The 17,082-nt window shown below is 38.1% G+C and overlaps 1 protein-coding gene across 2 annotated transcripts in view; it reads right to left on the bottom strand.

Annotated features, from left to right (window-relative positions):
* NUP43 (nucleoporin 43) overlaps positions 1-17,082 on the bottom strand; it is a 784,265-nt gene that overhangs the window by 688,546 nt on the left and 78,637 nt on the right. The window contains exons 2-3 of one of the 2 annotated variants that reach the window (XM_044069319.1): positions 13,347-13,480; positions 11,271-11,393 (exon numbers count right to left, since the gene is read on the bottom strand). In XM_044069319.1, coding sequence (XP_043925254.1) covers positions 11,271-11,393; positions 13,347-13,370 — 147 coding nt within the window. In that variant the 5' untranslated portion in view covers positions 13,371-13,480. The remainder of the gene's footprint in view (positions 1-11,270; positions 11,394-13,346; positions 13,481-17,082) is intronic. The other variant, XM_044069310.1, reaches the window with a different exon arrangement.

Genomic DNA, 17,082 nt, shown 5'->3' with positions numbered 1-17,082 from the left:
TCTATGAAGGAGACAGAGGACGACTTGGGGGACACTTCTGACTCCTCTAGGTCAGTGTCAGAGGTCAGAGACTCATCCTGGGAGTCTACACGCTTCCTCTTACAGGTTCTCTTCTGTGGAGGCTCCTCAAAAGGATATTCCGGGGAGGTCTCGGAAGAGTGGGGGCCACCAGCCGGTGGCTCCTGAGGCTGAGTATCTCTGCTGTCCATGGAGAGAGTAGGAGCTGAGACAGAAGTAGGTACCTTAGGGGGAAGAGTGTCGGTACTCTTGGTAGGAGCTGACGATGTGGACAGCACACTCCTCATCTCGAATGCCTAACTCTCCGGCTCCGAGGGGGCCGCTGATGCCATCAGCTCCACAGCTATCAGCTCCGAGATAGACATAAGATCCGAACTCACTCTAGCCGACGCGTCGATAGGAAGACTCTGAACCAAAGAAGTTTGGTTCCAACCATCCCTATCGGGGCCGACCGGGAAGCTTCGGCTCCTAGACATTATGGGCGGCACCAAGAGTGTCGGAGCAGAACTCTGCTCCGAAACAGCCACAGGGGGAGCTGGAGCTGAAGGTTCCACCAGTGGTACCAAACACTCCGGCTCTGAAAAACCAGCATGGCTTGGAGGAGGAATGATCGAAGGGGGCTTATCGGACTCAAGTGGCTCTGGAACAGACGGGGGTCGAGCTAACAATTTAGTTAAGGCAGATTACTTCAGTCTCAGCACTACCCTCTCCACATCTTCTTCCGATAATCTCCTGGAAGACCTGAATGACAGAGTAGGAGAGTGGGATCTCTGCAGTATTGGAGACTTCAATATAGGGGAGACCGGCTCCGAGAAATAGTCTCAGCGGTCAGCTCCGAAATACTTGGAACTGAACCTGTAATCACAGTACTGCTCTCAGTCAGCACCGAACTCTGTGGAGCCGATGAGACAGTGGACTTATCCGATTTGGTGATTTTAAGAAGTGGCTCCGAGACACCAGACGGTGCCGGAGATGGCCTCTTAGAGGACTTAGACTTTTACTTTGTAGATTTAGAAGAGGAGGAAGAGCTAGCCAGATCTTCCTCAAAGGAAAGTTTAAGACTACCTTTTAGGACGAGCTTGGTTTTTTCTTTTTTGCAACACCCAAGCACTGAAAGAGTGGCAAAATAAGCAAGTCTCCTGTAAATGGATGGCCCCCAAACAGTAAACAGTTACTGTGGCCATCCGTTATGGACATAATCTGTGAGCATTTAATACATTTCTTAAAGCCAGATGGCTTATGGTCCTTACTCTCTTTAGGACATTGTCACAGAGAACACACACACACACACACACACACACACACACACACACACACACACACACACACACACACACAAAAGAGAAGAGATAGGACTAGGTCCTCTAATTTAAACGGGCCTAGCCCTGCAGGAAAGAGTAAGACACCACGAGGACTAGTTCCCTCTAACTTAAAACGGGCCTAACCCGGACAGGATGGGAAACGCAGAAACTAGGTCTAACTAAAACAGACCTAGAGAGTTACAGTAAGCAGAAAAGTTCACACACACACTCAAACAGGAATACTAAATAAGGGAAACCGAACCTAGTTCTGTTAACAGTAACCAATGAAGCAAGTGGGAATCCGCAAAACACTCAGACTTATGACTAAGGAAGAACACAGAACCTCATTCTGTTAACAATGAGAACAATGCTACAAGTGGAGAACAATTCGACAAGTGGGAAACCACAAAAAATTTGACATGCCTACTGACAAAGGTCTAACAGAGCGCATAAGGTGCCTACAAATATGGAGTTTATTAAGAAACACGAAAACAAGCACACAGGATACCAATACTAAGAAGCCAAAAAGGCCAAGATTGCACCAAATGGCGCAATTATAAAGACTAACTATACTAAAATGCAAACTATGCTAACTGTGACTAAACAATGGTACAATAACAGTTTTTGACTAAAACAGTCAAAAAAAAATTTTTGAATAAGTTTAAGAAATGCAGAAGTTAGCCAGAGCCAAAGAAAAGCACAACTCATTGACTCATTGACGTGGCAAACGAGATCCGGGGATTGCACTGGTGCACCATGGGATACCTACCTAGCCACAAGCCAAATAGAAGACTTCCAGCTTGTAAATAGTCCGAGTCAGAGCAGAGGATCGGCTCTGATCCCATATGCAAGAATGAAGGGGACACAGGACTACAGAACATTATAGGTTTCTGCTTGTGCTATTATAGCAGCTTGAACTGTGAAGATCAGAAATACCCATTCAAATTGTGTAATCTCAAACAGCCTTGTTCATTTGGAAGTATCAGTTTACCCCATTTAACTCTTGCCATCTTCCCCTCCCAGATAAAATCTTTCAGCTCTTAATTGCTATCCAAAATTTCTCCTCTGGTTGATTAAATGCCGGACCTGTGTATAAAAGTAAACGGACTAAAAACGCTTCAACTGCTTGTATCTTTATATCCATGTCACAGAACTTCCAATTTCTCAGTGTTTGTATTATCTTTTTAGTCTCTCCCACGTACCCTTAGCTGCCACACCACAATCCTTTTTAATCTATACCTCTCAAGTACTTTAATTTTATCATGTCCTCATAAATATGGACATTTCAGAACCAATTTGTGTGTGGATACATAATTTACAGCCTTTGTTGTAGCTTCATTAATTTTTTATCCCGAAAAGATATGAAACTGCCTCAAAATGTTCCACAACACCGAGATGTCCTTTTCGGGATTTATCAGGTATAAAACAATATCTGCAAACACAGACAGCTTTCCATTACCACCATTCTAATTACCTCCTTGAATTTCTGGGTCTTTTATTTTCTTTACCAATAGTTCTAAAAGTGCAAATAATAAAGGAGAAAAGAACACCCTCGCCTGGTTCCTCGCTCAAACAGAAATTATGAGAGAGAAACTCATCCACTTTAATTTTTGCCTCCGATCATTCACATATCCTCCAAATCAACCTTATCATTTTATCAGTGAATTTTTTATTTTATTTATTTAAATGTGTCAGTGTTATGTGTATTTGGTTCAAAGTAAGTGTGCTTTTATAATATAATTTACTTTCGATTGCATTATTTAAGTGCTATGTAAAGAACAGTATTAGTTTTACAGTTGTATACTTTATATCACATACAACATTTTATACTGTGTGTTTATGAGATAGGAACATTTTAGTTAGATTGAAGCTACTTGTGCCGGTTCCTTTAAGGTAATTGGAGGGTGTGTTTTGTAATAGTCTTTGCTTGCAATGGCTTTAAATGTAGCAGCACTTAAGTGTGAGTTGTTATTTTTCAAAGTCTGAAGAAGTTGGTGCAGGGCACCGACGAAAAGCAGTATCGTGGTGCTTAATAAAATTGAAGTCGTTCGTTTATTGGCGTCTTGTTTGCTTATCCCTTTGGAATTTAAAAAGACCTGCTTCAGTGAGTTTGGCTATATGGCTGAGTTCATCTTTGACGAGTTTCACCTCTCTGACTGTGCTTATTGGAGGTGTTTAGTTCTGCTGCTTGGAGTTAGGAACTGTGTTGGCTTAGTAGCAGCTTGTTGTTTTTGCCTTTGACTTCCAGAACAAGCATACGTGTGTTTGGGAGGTGTTTAGTCCTACTGTTTGGCATCAGGATCCGTGCTGGTTTAGTAGCATTTTATCAGTGAATGTAAATACTTTTGTTGCCCTGCTCAAACTCCCAGCTTACTTTATCAAATGTTTACTCTGCATCAAGACCCACCAACAGTGGTGTTTTCTTACATTAAGCTTCCGTCTGGATCATCAGTGTTCTATTCATGATATCAAATGTTTGTTTCTCCTCCACAAAAATCTATATCCACCAATTTTTGTCATCACCTTCACCATTACTTTAAACCATTATAGACAAACACTTTAATCATGGTTTAGGATTGAAATGGACCTGTATAAAACTGATCTGATGGGTCTTTGCCTTATTTAGATATTACAAACCCCACCACTTTCTTCCAGGATGTTGGTGCTTCTCCTCCTTTTAAACAAAACATTTCAGATGTTTCAGTTTTTACCCTCCTAGCTTCCAAACTGCCACAGGAATGACAACTATTTCCGAGAACTTTACTGTGGATTGTTTATATATCACCATTTAGATCATACCTCCTCCTGTCCCAACCATTAGTAATTGAGCCTCATCAACCACTAACCTTGGCATATTAAATTCTTCCATAAACATTTCCTTTTGTACCCTTTTCTTGATTGCCATATTTCTCTGCTTTATACAAAATCATAGAATTTCCAAAATATTTCTAGTACCTCTAAAGGATCTCTTACATTCCTTGTTATAGGCTCCCTAACCTTGGTAACAGCTCTCTTTCTGTTGCCACAGTCATTCTGATGAAATTTTTTGTGCTCTAGTTATTACAAAAAAAAAAAAAAAAGTTGCTTAACAGCAATCTTGCTAAACGCATGCACCTTATCAAGGCAATTCCTTATTTTCTGTTTAGCATTCTGCATTTGCTCCTTTTCTTGTTCTGATAGAGTACTCTAAGTCTGTCTAAATAATTCTTGTTACTTTTTAACCATCTCCATTTCAACACTATTTTTAAACTCCATCTGAATTTTATCCTACGCCCTAGCTATATTTTAAGAAGAAATTTCTTTCTTCGGTGATAGCTCCTGAATAATTTCCACTACCTATTCCTTAAATTCCTCTCGTCAACAGATGGGTAGGAAAGCTCCAGTGTCATTTTTATTTCATTACCCTACATTTTTATTTTAGTTATTAATGGCACATGATCTCAAATGGGTACTAGATACATATCAAAACTTTCAATTAAATGCACGTTCCTATCAAATTTAAGTTCGGTCTAGTCTAGCTCAGTTGTATCTTGGGGAATATGTAAACTCACTCAAAATTCTTACTACCAAATTCAAATCTTCCATGCCAAATATTTTCATAAATTTCTTCAAAAATCTACCGGCTTTTGTTACATTTTCCCTTCTAGGCCCCCCACACACATCTTCACTGCTGCAAATTAAATTCCAGTCCCCACCTAGAAGTAATATTCTCTGCTGAAAACTGATTATTTCTCCCAGACTTTTCTTAAGCAACATTAGAGCAGTTTTAGGAGGAATATAAATACATGCCAGTGTAATCCTCCTCCCTTGCCTGTAGCCCCTTAGTACTACAAATCTACCATTATCTTCTTTTTTTTATCCTCTTCCATCACTATTAGAGCTCCTTTTTTAATTAATACAAGTACTTCTATTTTGCTTTGTCCCAGGTATTCCAATCTTAAACTTGCATGTTCAGTTCTTTCCAAATTTGTCTCCTGTAGTATAACTATTAGCACTCTGTTTTTTTTAATACAGGTCACTACTTTTTCTTTGTTGCATATACCTCTGAGACCATTAACATTTAAAGATAGTACAGAAAGTCATTATGTTAAAAAGTTATTATTCCCACCTTTCATTTGTAACAGCTTTTTAAAGTATCTAGTTCTAGCTTTTGTGTTACATGCACACACTAATGTTTTGCAGGTTAATCTTTCATACAGTTGTTTCTTGTCATATCCATTTGAACCTATGTCGCATCTTACAAAACTTTTAGTTTTACTGAAAGCCCTCAAAAAAAATCCCAAGTCCTATAAGCTTAAAGGAGTACAACAGGTTTCTCTAATGTATTCCTCAACTTCACGGCCCTTTTCCTCCCTATTCACATTGTCCTCTGTAAAGCAACAATAAAGCGTTTACAATTTTTATAATTCCCCTTACTAATGTAACAGAAGCCTACCTTCTCGTAATGTGATGGTTTCACTTACAAAATGATTCTCTCACGTTTGAATACAAAATGATTCTCTCACGTTTGAATAAAGCTTGCTGGAGTCGCCCAATTACTGACATCATAGAGGCCAGACAGTGCAGGTACTTTTTTATTTAATCAGTTCCCTCCCCCAAAGTGACATCACCACAGCAGTCATCTGATTCTAACTAAAATAATAAGACCCACCCATTCTCTGAAGTCATGGCTCCCTTGTCCTTCCCCCAGCCTGAGTGCTGTTCATTTTATTCAGTAGTAGTGTAGTAACACCAATGTTTGGAAACACAGAAATTTGGTATGCATACTTGCACATTCTGCACGGCAAATGATGCTTAGGTGGTGTATCGCTTGCATACTTCTCTGTTGTATTTGCACCAGATACTGTGTGCAGTGTGGGAATAGAAAGATTAAAATATTACCCTGGTATCAGAGGTGGCAGTGCAACATATTCATAGTGGCTTAACATGAGAGTAGCTCTAAGCAAGCACCATATGAAACCTGAACAAGCACCTACAATTATTCAGTGCAGCTTCCACACCTCAAGTCTGAAAATGAATTCACATACTCACATGAACAGCAGTAGCTGCATATTGATGGCTAAAGGTGTATGGGCATGTTGGGTGGTTACTACACTGCAAAACTGGTATGTAATGGTGGAGATATTTGGAAGGCATGAGCAAACACGCTGGTATATTAAAGCCATAGCACCAATCGAACTGGAGGCTGGCAAATAGATTTAGTAAGGGATTTTGTCCATGCACAAATATTTCAACAGCGATTCTTTGCAGTGGCATCCATTATCTGATTCAAGGTAAGTTAACCTTGATGTCCTTTATTTAAAAAAAAAAAAAATCAATAAAAAATGTACTTTGTTTTAAGTGACTTCTGGACACAAGAAAAAGGAAGGGGAAAATATAGCAATGTGGTTTGTATGTACAAAGACAAATCCAGGGACACTGCAAAAGGTTTTTTTGCAAACCAACCAGTGGAATAAAAACATGAAGGCAAACACTGCATACCAACATACTTTGCACATGTAAATCTCAATTTTTAACAAGGAGGAAGCATGAAGTGATACCTTAACACTTAAATTAATAAAGATCTAAACTGGTTAATAGTATACATTTTTTATTCTTTAGCTCCTTGGTGCAATACCTTACTGGATGTGATTGCAGTCAAGTAAGGCCATGGCTATAGTGCAGCAAAAAAGTCCCCTCTAACAAAGGAAATGCTAGAGCAAAGATTAAATTACATGAGTCAAGCACCCTGCTGAGATCTGCCAATCAATGGAATTACCAGGTCAAATTACCCTCAGGACTTTGACAGCTAGGGAAGCTAAGTGTTATGGGGAGGGGAGAAGTAAATGGACTGAAATTCATTCTCTCACAAATTAGTGCCATTTAAACTAAATTAGAAAAAAAGGCAGCAGTAAACAGCACTTTGAGTGTGTTCTGTGGCATTTGCACTGTTTCTGTTTTAAGTAGTCATCCAGCAGCAGGTAATGTTACTTGCACTGTTCTACTTTACTCAGTACTTTGCCTAAAGTTCCTGTCATTTCATAGATGTTCCATGTGTACAAACTGAGGCTTGCATGATGTAACATTTTTGAGCCAAACAAGGATTTCTGGGATACTGGATGGCAACCTGATTTATCCAAACCACGTCAATATGCCAGCCTCCAGGTGGTCAGAGTCTGGAATTACATATAAAAATATTTAAAATCCTGTAAATAATCAGAGTGCTGTTAAAGTGTAGGAAACATCATGCCATGATGTTTTAAACATGTTTGAGTCTGTGGGTGCAGTACTCCTTTAATACTAACACACACAATTGTGTACATCTTCAAATACTGAAGTTTTATCCTCCCAGTTGGAACAACTGTCCCAAACTGACAGCCACACTCACAGACTTGAGTTAACTAAAAGGACGATTATCCATGCTAAGACGCATGGCACAGCCTGTGCTTCTACTAAGTGCTGTCTGGTTTTGTCTTATCTTTATTGCGCTCCCAGAATGCTTTCACAAAACATTACCTTCTAGCCACTGAAAGAAAGCAATAAAAACAGAGTAGTTCTATTTATCAGACTGTCTCCATGGAGACACAAGACCCAGACACAAGGTTGCTTCTACAAGCATTTATTTATTTGCCAGAAGCTTTATTATATTCAATATTCTTTTTTATTCATTTGCTTTCTCTTAAAACTTCTTACTACATAGAGTCAAGGGCCTTAATCCAGTCATTCCCCTATGCAAGAATAAGGAAAAAACATTTTTCTTGCATCATACTCCTTCAACCAAACTTTTTTCCTACATTCCTATATTCTTTATAGGAGATTGGCACCAAAAATCTGAAAAAAAACATGTTTCTTTTTCAGAAAATCTTGAACTTTTCTGCATAGCAAATGCCTCTGTATCAAAGTAAATGGTTACTGTTATTTTCTAATTTGTTATATCCCAAAATGATCTGATCTGAAGGAGGCTGCCATGGCTAGCATTATTTTGTTTTACAGTCAATGGCTTTGCCTTCGTTATATCATTTTATAGGGAAATAAAGAAATCCTTAAGATGAGGGGATCATTTACTGTAGTTTTCTCTCTCATCAGCCAACAACATTGCTGTGACTGCTTACCCTTCACTGTCAGCATCAATATCCATTTTTAATTACTTTGCTTCCTTTGATTTTCATTAGTGGCCATCTTTGTTGCAGCATTTTAAGGAATGTTGGGATGACAGGCTTGAAAATGTAGCTAAGTTAAGTGTTCTTTTCAAAGTAGCAACTGCAGTTCAGTGTTAAAGTGTGAGAAATCTGACCCCCGTGATTAACAGGAGTTACTTGGGCTGAAATGGCTTCTGTTACATTCACAGTTGTAAATATTGCAGCTAGAATTAAAATATTTGATGTTAATATTTTCCCCAACTCCAAAAGAATCCTACACTTTTGCAGAAATTACTGTGTAGAAAAAATGCAAAATCATACACCGACAGATAAAGAAGTTAGATTACCATATTTTCTTTCTTTCTTTGTGGCACTGAGTTTTACTACATGGAGACATTTGCATCTGAAAACTAAGCTTGAAAGGCCTGACTTGGTCCGGACTCCAAGCCACACTATTTTATCTGAGGTATGATGCTGGTTATCTGTAACTGATAAGGCACATTTAAATATCATTGTTTTCTTAATAGCTGTGTTGTTGGGATAAGTGACCTAGCTTAATTACTGTGCCACTCTTTGTAGCTGTTGTGATGTAATAAACGAGACACGTGCAAGAATGAAAGGCAAAGAAATATTAAATTATCTTTTTTTCTGTATGCAAAGTGTTCAGTCTTGGATTACCGGGAAGGAAAGACTTTCTGGAAAGAAAACCTTGACTTTTGGGCAGAGTTCTCCTTTAAAACTGAACGAGGAGCAAGAGAAAAGTTAAAACACGAAGTAAACAGGTGGCCCTGTTTAAGTATCCCTACTACACTTGAAAGTAACTAAGAAGACTTTACTCTATAGCATGCAGATTATATTGTGCCCTATAAAAATATTACTGTCAAGAAAAAATTGTTTTACTTACAGTTAAACTCTCTCTCCTCTTCCTCTATCCTAAGTGTTCTTCCGAACATTAAATGACACGGCATATGCTTTAGAGTCCCCTACAAGTATTAGCCAAAAAGTCCAATATTTCCAGGTTTTCTTGTTCTGCCATGTTTCACAAACTTAATTAATGCTTTGTAATCCCACATTTAATATGTAAATTTCTGAGTCACTAGTTTTATTCCTGTTGATCTCTATCTCCCAAATCCAGTCTCTGCTTCATTTCCTATGTACTCCCAGTTCTTCTGGTCAACTCTTGTGCTTTTTTTTTGTCTTTCAAGCATTTTCCGTTGAAACATTGGAAAAGGTTTCACTGACACATTTTCTGTGATCTTTGTTACCAGAAGAACAAGAAGCAGAATTTTCTTCTATTTCATCTGTTGTGTCCTCAACATGCTCTGCATCAAAAAATGCATTCCGTCCCTCTAGAAAAGAATATTCCAAAAATAGCTGGGTACAGCAGCTTGAATCTCATGCCTTCTTCTCGACATTCCCTCATTAGTGGAGTAAATTTACTCCTCTTCTGCCTAGTGTACAGGGAGTAATCATTTTCCACACTCTGCTGTCTCCCACTTCATCCTTTTCCACACTCTGCTGTCTCCCACGTCATCCTTCTGCCACAGTTTAATCAGAATCTATTCCTTCTGCTCTTAGGATTGCATCTTTACTATTAAAGGTCTAGGCTGCTTTCTCATGGCCAGGTTTGCAGCATATACACGATGTGCCCTTTCAACTCCTGCTGTATACTACCAGTCCAGTTGCTTACTTGTACTTTCATAAAATGAATTCAGTCCGTTCCTTCTAGCTTCTCTGGATCTGCAGAAAATCTCAGGTTTTCTCTACATGCTGTGACCGCTAATTCTATTATTTTTTGAAACTTCTCTTCTTGAGCAGTCTCATATTTAGCCAGCCTTTTCTGCATTTCGACCTCTGATTTTTGCTGTTTTACCACCTCATTTGAATATCTGTGTAAAGCGTCTTCCATCTTCTCCAGCCTTTTTGTTATTTTAGTTGATATACTCCATCAGCGTTCTGTTTATTTTCATCAGCTGTAAGTACATTTGACATTTTTTCTGTAGGTTACTAAAAGTCATGTCTTGCACCAAAGCTAAAGCTTGCACTGACTTTTGCTGAACAGCAGCATAAGTCTTCCCAGTCAGTGTTTTTCCTCATCTTTTGTGACTGACTTTCTTTCAGATTCTCTGAAGTTCTGTTTTGCCGACATCTAGGCAGTGAGTGCACTTACTAGTCAGTTCGTTTTCACACTGGGAAATTCAGCCGTTACTCAATACGCAGCCATCTTGGATGTCCCCAATTTTAAAAACAAACATTGTTTTTCTGTAGCAGTGTCCAGAAATAATCTAAGCAGCCAACACATGGTTATCACAAATAAAACACACATCACACAGACACACAAACTTTTTGTCTTTGAATACTATTAATGGCACCTTGTTCTAATATTTCTATATTTCCTTGTGTAAAAATAAAAAGCTGTGTATAAAATGATTGCTTTGTAGATGACCCTTATCTAGCTAGAGATGACCATGTCTGCTTACCATGACAAGGTTACCACAACACACTTTCTCTTATTTATTGAAAATAAGTAACAGGTTTATCAAATTAATCCTGTGATACTATTTATTAAATTAAAATGGACAACTACTTGTAACTGCATTTATAACATGAAAGGAAACCAGAGTTATTACATCTTTTAACTAGTAATTCAACAGTATGCATAAACAGAGAGAGCAAAAACTAAACCAGTAAGCTTAAGTGTGATCAAATTCCCTTTATTAGCTTGCTATATTACCAAGGTGAAAAGCCACAAGCAAGCCTGAATGCTAAAAAAAAAAAAAACTGTTGCTTCTACAAAATGCACACTATTTCTCAGTTAAGCTACTAATTTTACCTGTAAATCCAGAACGTCACCATTGTGCTTCATTTCACACAGCAATTGGGGTTCCACTTCATAAACCTCTTCCATTCCTGATGCTGCAAAGTCTCCAAAACACCAAACTGAAATCTTGTTCTCCTTTAAAAAATAAAAAAAGGAAATAAAGCATTAATTGCAGCACTGCAAAATCAAGCTTACATAGCCTACTTCACTCAATTGTCTTTTCTCTTTCTTGCAAATTCACGGGGAGATTGGGTAGCTGGTCTACAATGGCATTTGAAGTATGCCAAAAACTGAAAGCCAGCCTTCCATATTCCCGTTCAACTGCCTCACACTGCTCCACAACACAGAAAACATTTTCAAACATCAAGTAAGCTTTTACATCATTGGCACATTTAGAGAAAGAACACTCATTCAAGTCCACCATGAAGGAGAAAATATAGCATATAGGGGAAGCTGCAAACTGGACCGTGCATAACTCTTTGCAATTCTGGGAAAAATACATTAGTCCTCTGATTATAGCAAAGGATATTTGAGTTTATATCCCTGACAATCAACTTGGCTCTGTAGAGGGGTAAATCTTTTCTAGCCAATAACGTCAGACTTACTACTGCTAGAACCCACCTATTATCCACCCTCCTGTACTGCTCTGAAATCTTTACTAACATGCGTAAAACCGACTTTAAACAACCTTGAACATTGCTATAATAAAATAGCTAAATTTGCTGTTAATTTACCCCATAAAAGTCTCACCACTGTTATGCCCTTCATCTTAAATAGACTGAACTGCCTAGCCTTTCAATCAACTTATCACTGTTCATAATATAATCTACAAATCCAACAACTGTCCTGCTCTCATCAATTTAGTCCAACATAACTTAGATCTGACAAATTAATGCTTAAGGTAACCAAATTTATTAACTTCTATGGAGACCTCCTCTATTCAAACAAAATAGCTAAAACCTAGGACTCTCTTCCCAAACACATTCTAAAAAAACCCAGATATTCATAAGTTTAAACTACTACTAAAAAGAACACTTCACTAAACACTGGCTATACTCTTGTACTGTCCCAGGTTAATTATTAATATCTACTGTTATTTACCTACGTATCAGAAGACATATTATTTCACCTTTATATCTCCTGCTCTTAGTAATTGCTTTTCTTTGCACTCTCCTTATACAAAACACTTCATTCTAGTTTCTTGTATTGCTTGTAATTATATTATGTTTAACTCCAGATATATATATATATATATATATATATATATATATATATATATATATAAAAATAATGTTTATGTATTTTTTTTTACTCATTTTGCTATTAATCTAATCCAGTAATTATTGTATTTTCCTCTGTTGCAATAATTTCCTAAAGTTTTCTATATGTGCATTTTTTTGTTTGAAGATTTATTTCTCCCCGGTTCTCAGCTGACAATACCCAGTTAACAAAATATAAATAAATAAATAAATAAATAAATGTAATAAATATTTCCTTGTAAGTGGGAGCCACAAAAGGTCAGTCTTTCCTATTCTGTACCCCAATGTATACAAGCTTTCCACCTCTTCTAGAGAACTTTCAAGGGCCTCCAACTTCTCTTCCCCATAATGATCTTGCAGAAACAATCAAATGAGTAACTACAAACATATCTGCACAACAGTTACAAATATGAGTCAAACAAATTCAAGTGCCTAGTGTGGGGTATTGCTTCCCTCTTCCTTGTGATATCTACTCAGTAGAAAGAGGTCACTTACACTTTCTTAGGATGGTACAACAGACATCATTCTGTGTGTCCGTTTCTGATAACCACTAAAATTTGAGTGCTTTAATTTTTGTGATCGTATCAAAGCCTTCAAAAACGAGGGTCTTGGTGCACATGAATAAGTGATCTTCTAAGTTAGTCAAAAGACTAAATATTCTGTCACATTTCCAAATAACAAAATACAGAAAATAGTGCATCTGTAAAGACACATGCCTTAAAGTGGTGCTCCCAGTGCAAGAAAGCTAAACAAACCAACTCCAAACCCAATCAAACCCCCAAAACAAAATTATGAGACAAAGCACAGAAAATGAATGTTATATACTTACTATAATGGTAGATCCTTCACCCATAAAAAAGGGGTTAATACTGTATGTTTGGGATCACTTGGCACATAAACTTTCAAAAGCCGCTTAGAATCCTCTCCTTTCCCCATGTATTGATGGTGTTCTGAATGGATCCTCTGCAAAAAGTTCCAAGGATCAGAGAATAATGCCAACTTTCCCCTTATAACTAATACTGTATATTCACTATATTCAGGTGTTGCTAATTTTGCACATTACTGGTGTAATACACTGTATGATTTATCCCAACATTTAAATTTCATAAATCTACTGTATTTATCTGTGTTGCTTTGTTTTGTGTGTCATATTCTATCTTTTGTAAACACCGTCTTACTTTGGCTTATGAACTGTCGCATGCCTGAAAAGAACCCATCGGGCCAGTACACTTAACCAATTAACAAATGTATGTATCTAGAAAAAATAAGTTGGTAGGAAAAGAAAAGGAAATCCTAGGTCAGCTATACACAAGGTGGGGGACTGAAGGGGGATACAGTTTAGAGGATGTTCCTGCTTCTTACATTTCCCTTTTTATGGTAACAATGTGCATGGATTCCAAAAAAGAGTTGCTTCTGGTATAAGTGACCACTTACACCAGGAGAAGTTTTTTTGAAATCTGGGCCCCAGTGTAAGCATGTAAGCCTACACCAAAGTCACTTACACTGAGAACAAGTCTTTTGGAATCGGGGGCAGACTTACATGGACAGCAAGTCTTTTGGAATCTGGCCCTACAGCCGATAAGAAAAGGTCCATCCTTTATAACTGTAAACAGAATCCCAAGGAAATCCTCATGGGAGGACATCTCCATGGAAATATCCCTTACATTACAGTGGCCTCAAATGAAGGCTTGATCCTAGAGGTAACATCCAGCCTGTGAAAAATACTGAACACAAAATAACTGCTGCACAGATACCTAAAGAGGCATTACAGAAAAACTGTTGGAAGCTGCTATTGTTACAGTGAAATGAATACCCGAGTGCAGAGTAAAGGAGGCCTTTCATGTTTTTTTTTGTTTGTTTAAATAAAATTGTATGCAACTAGATGACACCTATATAATGCGAGTGTTGATATTCTCTTTTCTTCTAAGAGAATAAAACCAAAGTTGCCAGTATAGCACCTTCATTACATGAACGTTATCTCCTTTGTTAGTATAACCAGGAAAGAAAATGGAGAGTTTAATAAGATATGGTAAGACTAGCCTCCACAGCCATTTTAGCATGAAAGAGGGGCCAACTCCAAGTAAAATTCTATGAAAATCCAAAGCAGTTTAATGGAACGCATGCAGAGTGGAGAGCAGCCTGATGGAGGGAAAAAACTACCAAAAACAGTGCTTTCTACAACAGGAACCTCAAATGGTTGAGGGGTAAGCAACTCCAAAGGAAAGCAAAATCCAAAGAAGGAAATAGACCCGAGGGCGGGACTCTAAGTTGGAAGTTTCTTTTAAGAAAAAATGCCTTGCATACCTCTCGAGACCAATGAAGAGTTCAGCCCCAAATTACACATTCCTGCAAGATGGACTTGATAGACAAATAAATGTGGTTTAAAGCAAAGACCTTAGACTAGTGGTTTGAAACAGATGGGACAAGAGCTGAAAAAGGATACAGAACCTTTTGTGAAGCTCAGGCAAAGAAATGAGTCTATTTGTCTTTCTATGTTTTACTGGTAGAAGGCTTTCAGGAAGAAATAATAATAATTTATACCTCTGCTGGAAAAAGATGGTTTACTAACAATTAAATGAAACTGAAGGAGGCAAGCTCAGAGTCTGAGTGAATTAACTGAGTGAGGTTTGCCAGAGGACTGGGTTATGAGAGTTTTGCTGTAGTATAAATGTTAAGGGCTTGTCCAGAAGATATGGGTACAGCAAAGGGATACATGTCATCCAAAGACCAAAAGGGGGTTTTATGAGGACTTTGACGAAAGCCTGTTTTTTTTTTTTTTTTTTATTAACATGATCAGATGTAATGGGGGAAAGTGTACAGAAATCTGGAGGGCAACTTATGGACAACAGCATCTTTGGTCTGACCTACTGAAGAAGGAATAAAAGGAAAGTAGCTCTTACACTTTGCATTAACTGGAAACACAAAACAGACTGCACTGTTTGCCTCATAATACAAAAAGAGATTACACACAGCTGATGGCTGAAGAAGAATTTGTAGGGCGTCAAAAAGATAGTGCCTTCATCTACAGTGAAAATGGCCTCATCTACTATGGAGATGTGCTCTTGCTACAAGTGCTTAAAGCACACCGTCTCGAAGGCAGGGACTCTAGCATCTTGTACATAAGCCACAGAAAGGGAATGGGAGTGTAGATTAGGGCAGCAGGAGAGAAATTTTAGGTTTAGGGAATAGGAAGGGATTTTTTAAGATTAGGCTGTGAACAGTGTAATTAGAAGAGGTTGAAGTTTTAAGTTTTTAGAACGATCTGGGATTTTAGGTTTAGTGGCAGAGGGGAGTTTTTTTTTTTTTTTTTTTTTTTTTTTTTTTAGAGTTAGGGAAGGAGGAATTGGGCTAGGAACTGGGCAATTGTTTTATGGTTAAAATTAGGACTCTGGTACAGCTGTATAATTTAATAGGGTACAGTGTTGGTAAGGCTAAATAGTTAAATAAGATCAAACTAGTGAGAGTTAGAACACTTGCCTTTTTGAGCAAGTGTTCTGCAAGCTAATAGCTCAGAGTACTTGTAGGGGGGCCCATTTAGTTATGAGAAAACAGTCTAGCTTAATGGCCCACAAACTATTGTGGCTTCCTGACACAAAATCAGGTCAGCTCCCATCTGATGCACCATAATGTTGCCATGTCATCAAATTTATGTCAACCACTACCTGAAGAAGGAACTCCTGAAAGGCCAAGAGACTGAGACCTGCTTACACATCCAGGATACTGAAATGAAGACAAAACTGCTAAGATAACCAAATGTAGTGGACTTTCTGCCTTTACAGTGCCCCCGAGCTAAATACAGAAGTATCCCTGCTGACCAGTAATGGTGGTGTATGTAATTCAAAGGGATTTCCATAGGTTAAATTCTTCAAATCTATCTACCACTGATGATAAAAATTTCAATGGCTTGCAAATTATAGGTGAGGGGAGCAAATTTATGTCTAGCCAGCAAAACACAAAAGCAGAGTGACATTTGATCAATGCTTGCAATTCGAAAAAACAACTTACCAAAACATAAAAACTAAGCAAAGCAAGATTGCAAAAGTAAGCAGATTCCCTTTTGCAGTCAGTAAACAAAAATCCTACCACGACATTCAGACCAAATTTTTCTACTAGTGGTAGTGTTACACAAAGGATTTTTGTAAGGTAAGGGGCAGGGTTAGCACAGCGTCATAGGGAATGAAGGAAAACCTCTGCCTTTAGGCCTATACCTTGCTGAAGTAGCAGCCAGACAAGAAATGTAAGTTAATTGTTCCAACAAACAATACCACAAACAGATATAAATGAAAAACCTTTTCAGTGAGTATTCACTGTGCACTTACCTCCACTGTTGTCTGACCCAGGACTAAAGTACATACAGATCAGAAGGATCTTTCCCACATGGGGGTGCAGAAGGCTTGCCCCCCTCACCAGGCAAAAAGCCTAGTTTACAATTAGTTGAAAGTATCCATCAGGGAAAGTACCTTCAATGGATCTTCATGAACGCACTAGAAGATACCTTAGGTGCTTCAACCTCACCTGCTTGGCTCCCATGTCATTAGGAAGATACACTGTTGAGCATTAACATT

The sequence above is a fragment of the Protopterus annectens genome, chromosome 1.part0 (genome assembly GCF_019279795.1).
Source record: "Protopterus annectens isolate FY-2018-M chromosome 1.part0, PAN1.0, whole genome shotgun sequence".
NCBI classification, from domain to species: Eukaryota; Metazoa; Chordata; order Ceratodontiformes; family Protopteridae; genus Protopterus; species Protopterus annectens.
This window is presented reverse-complemented; position numbering and strand designations above follow the sequence as displayed.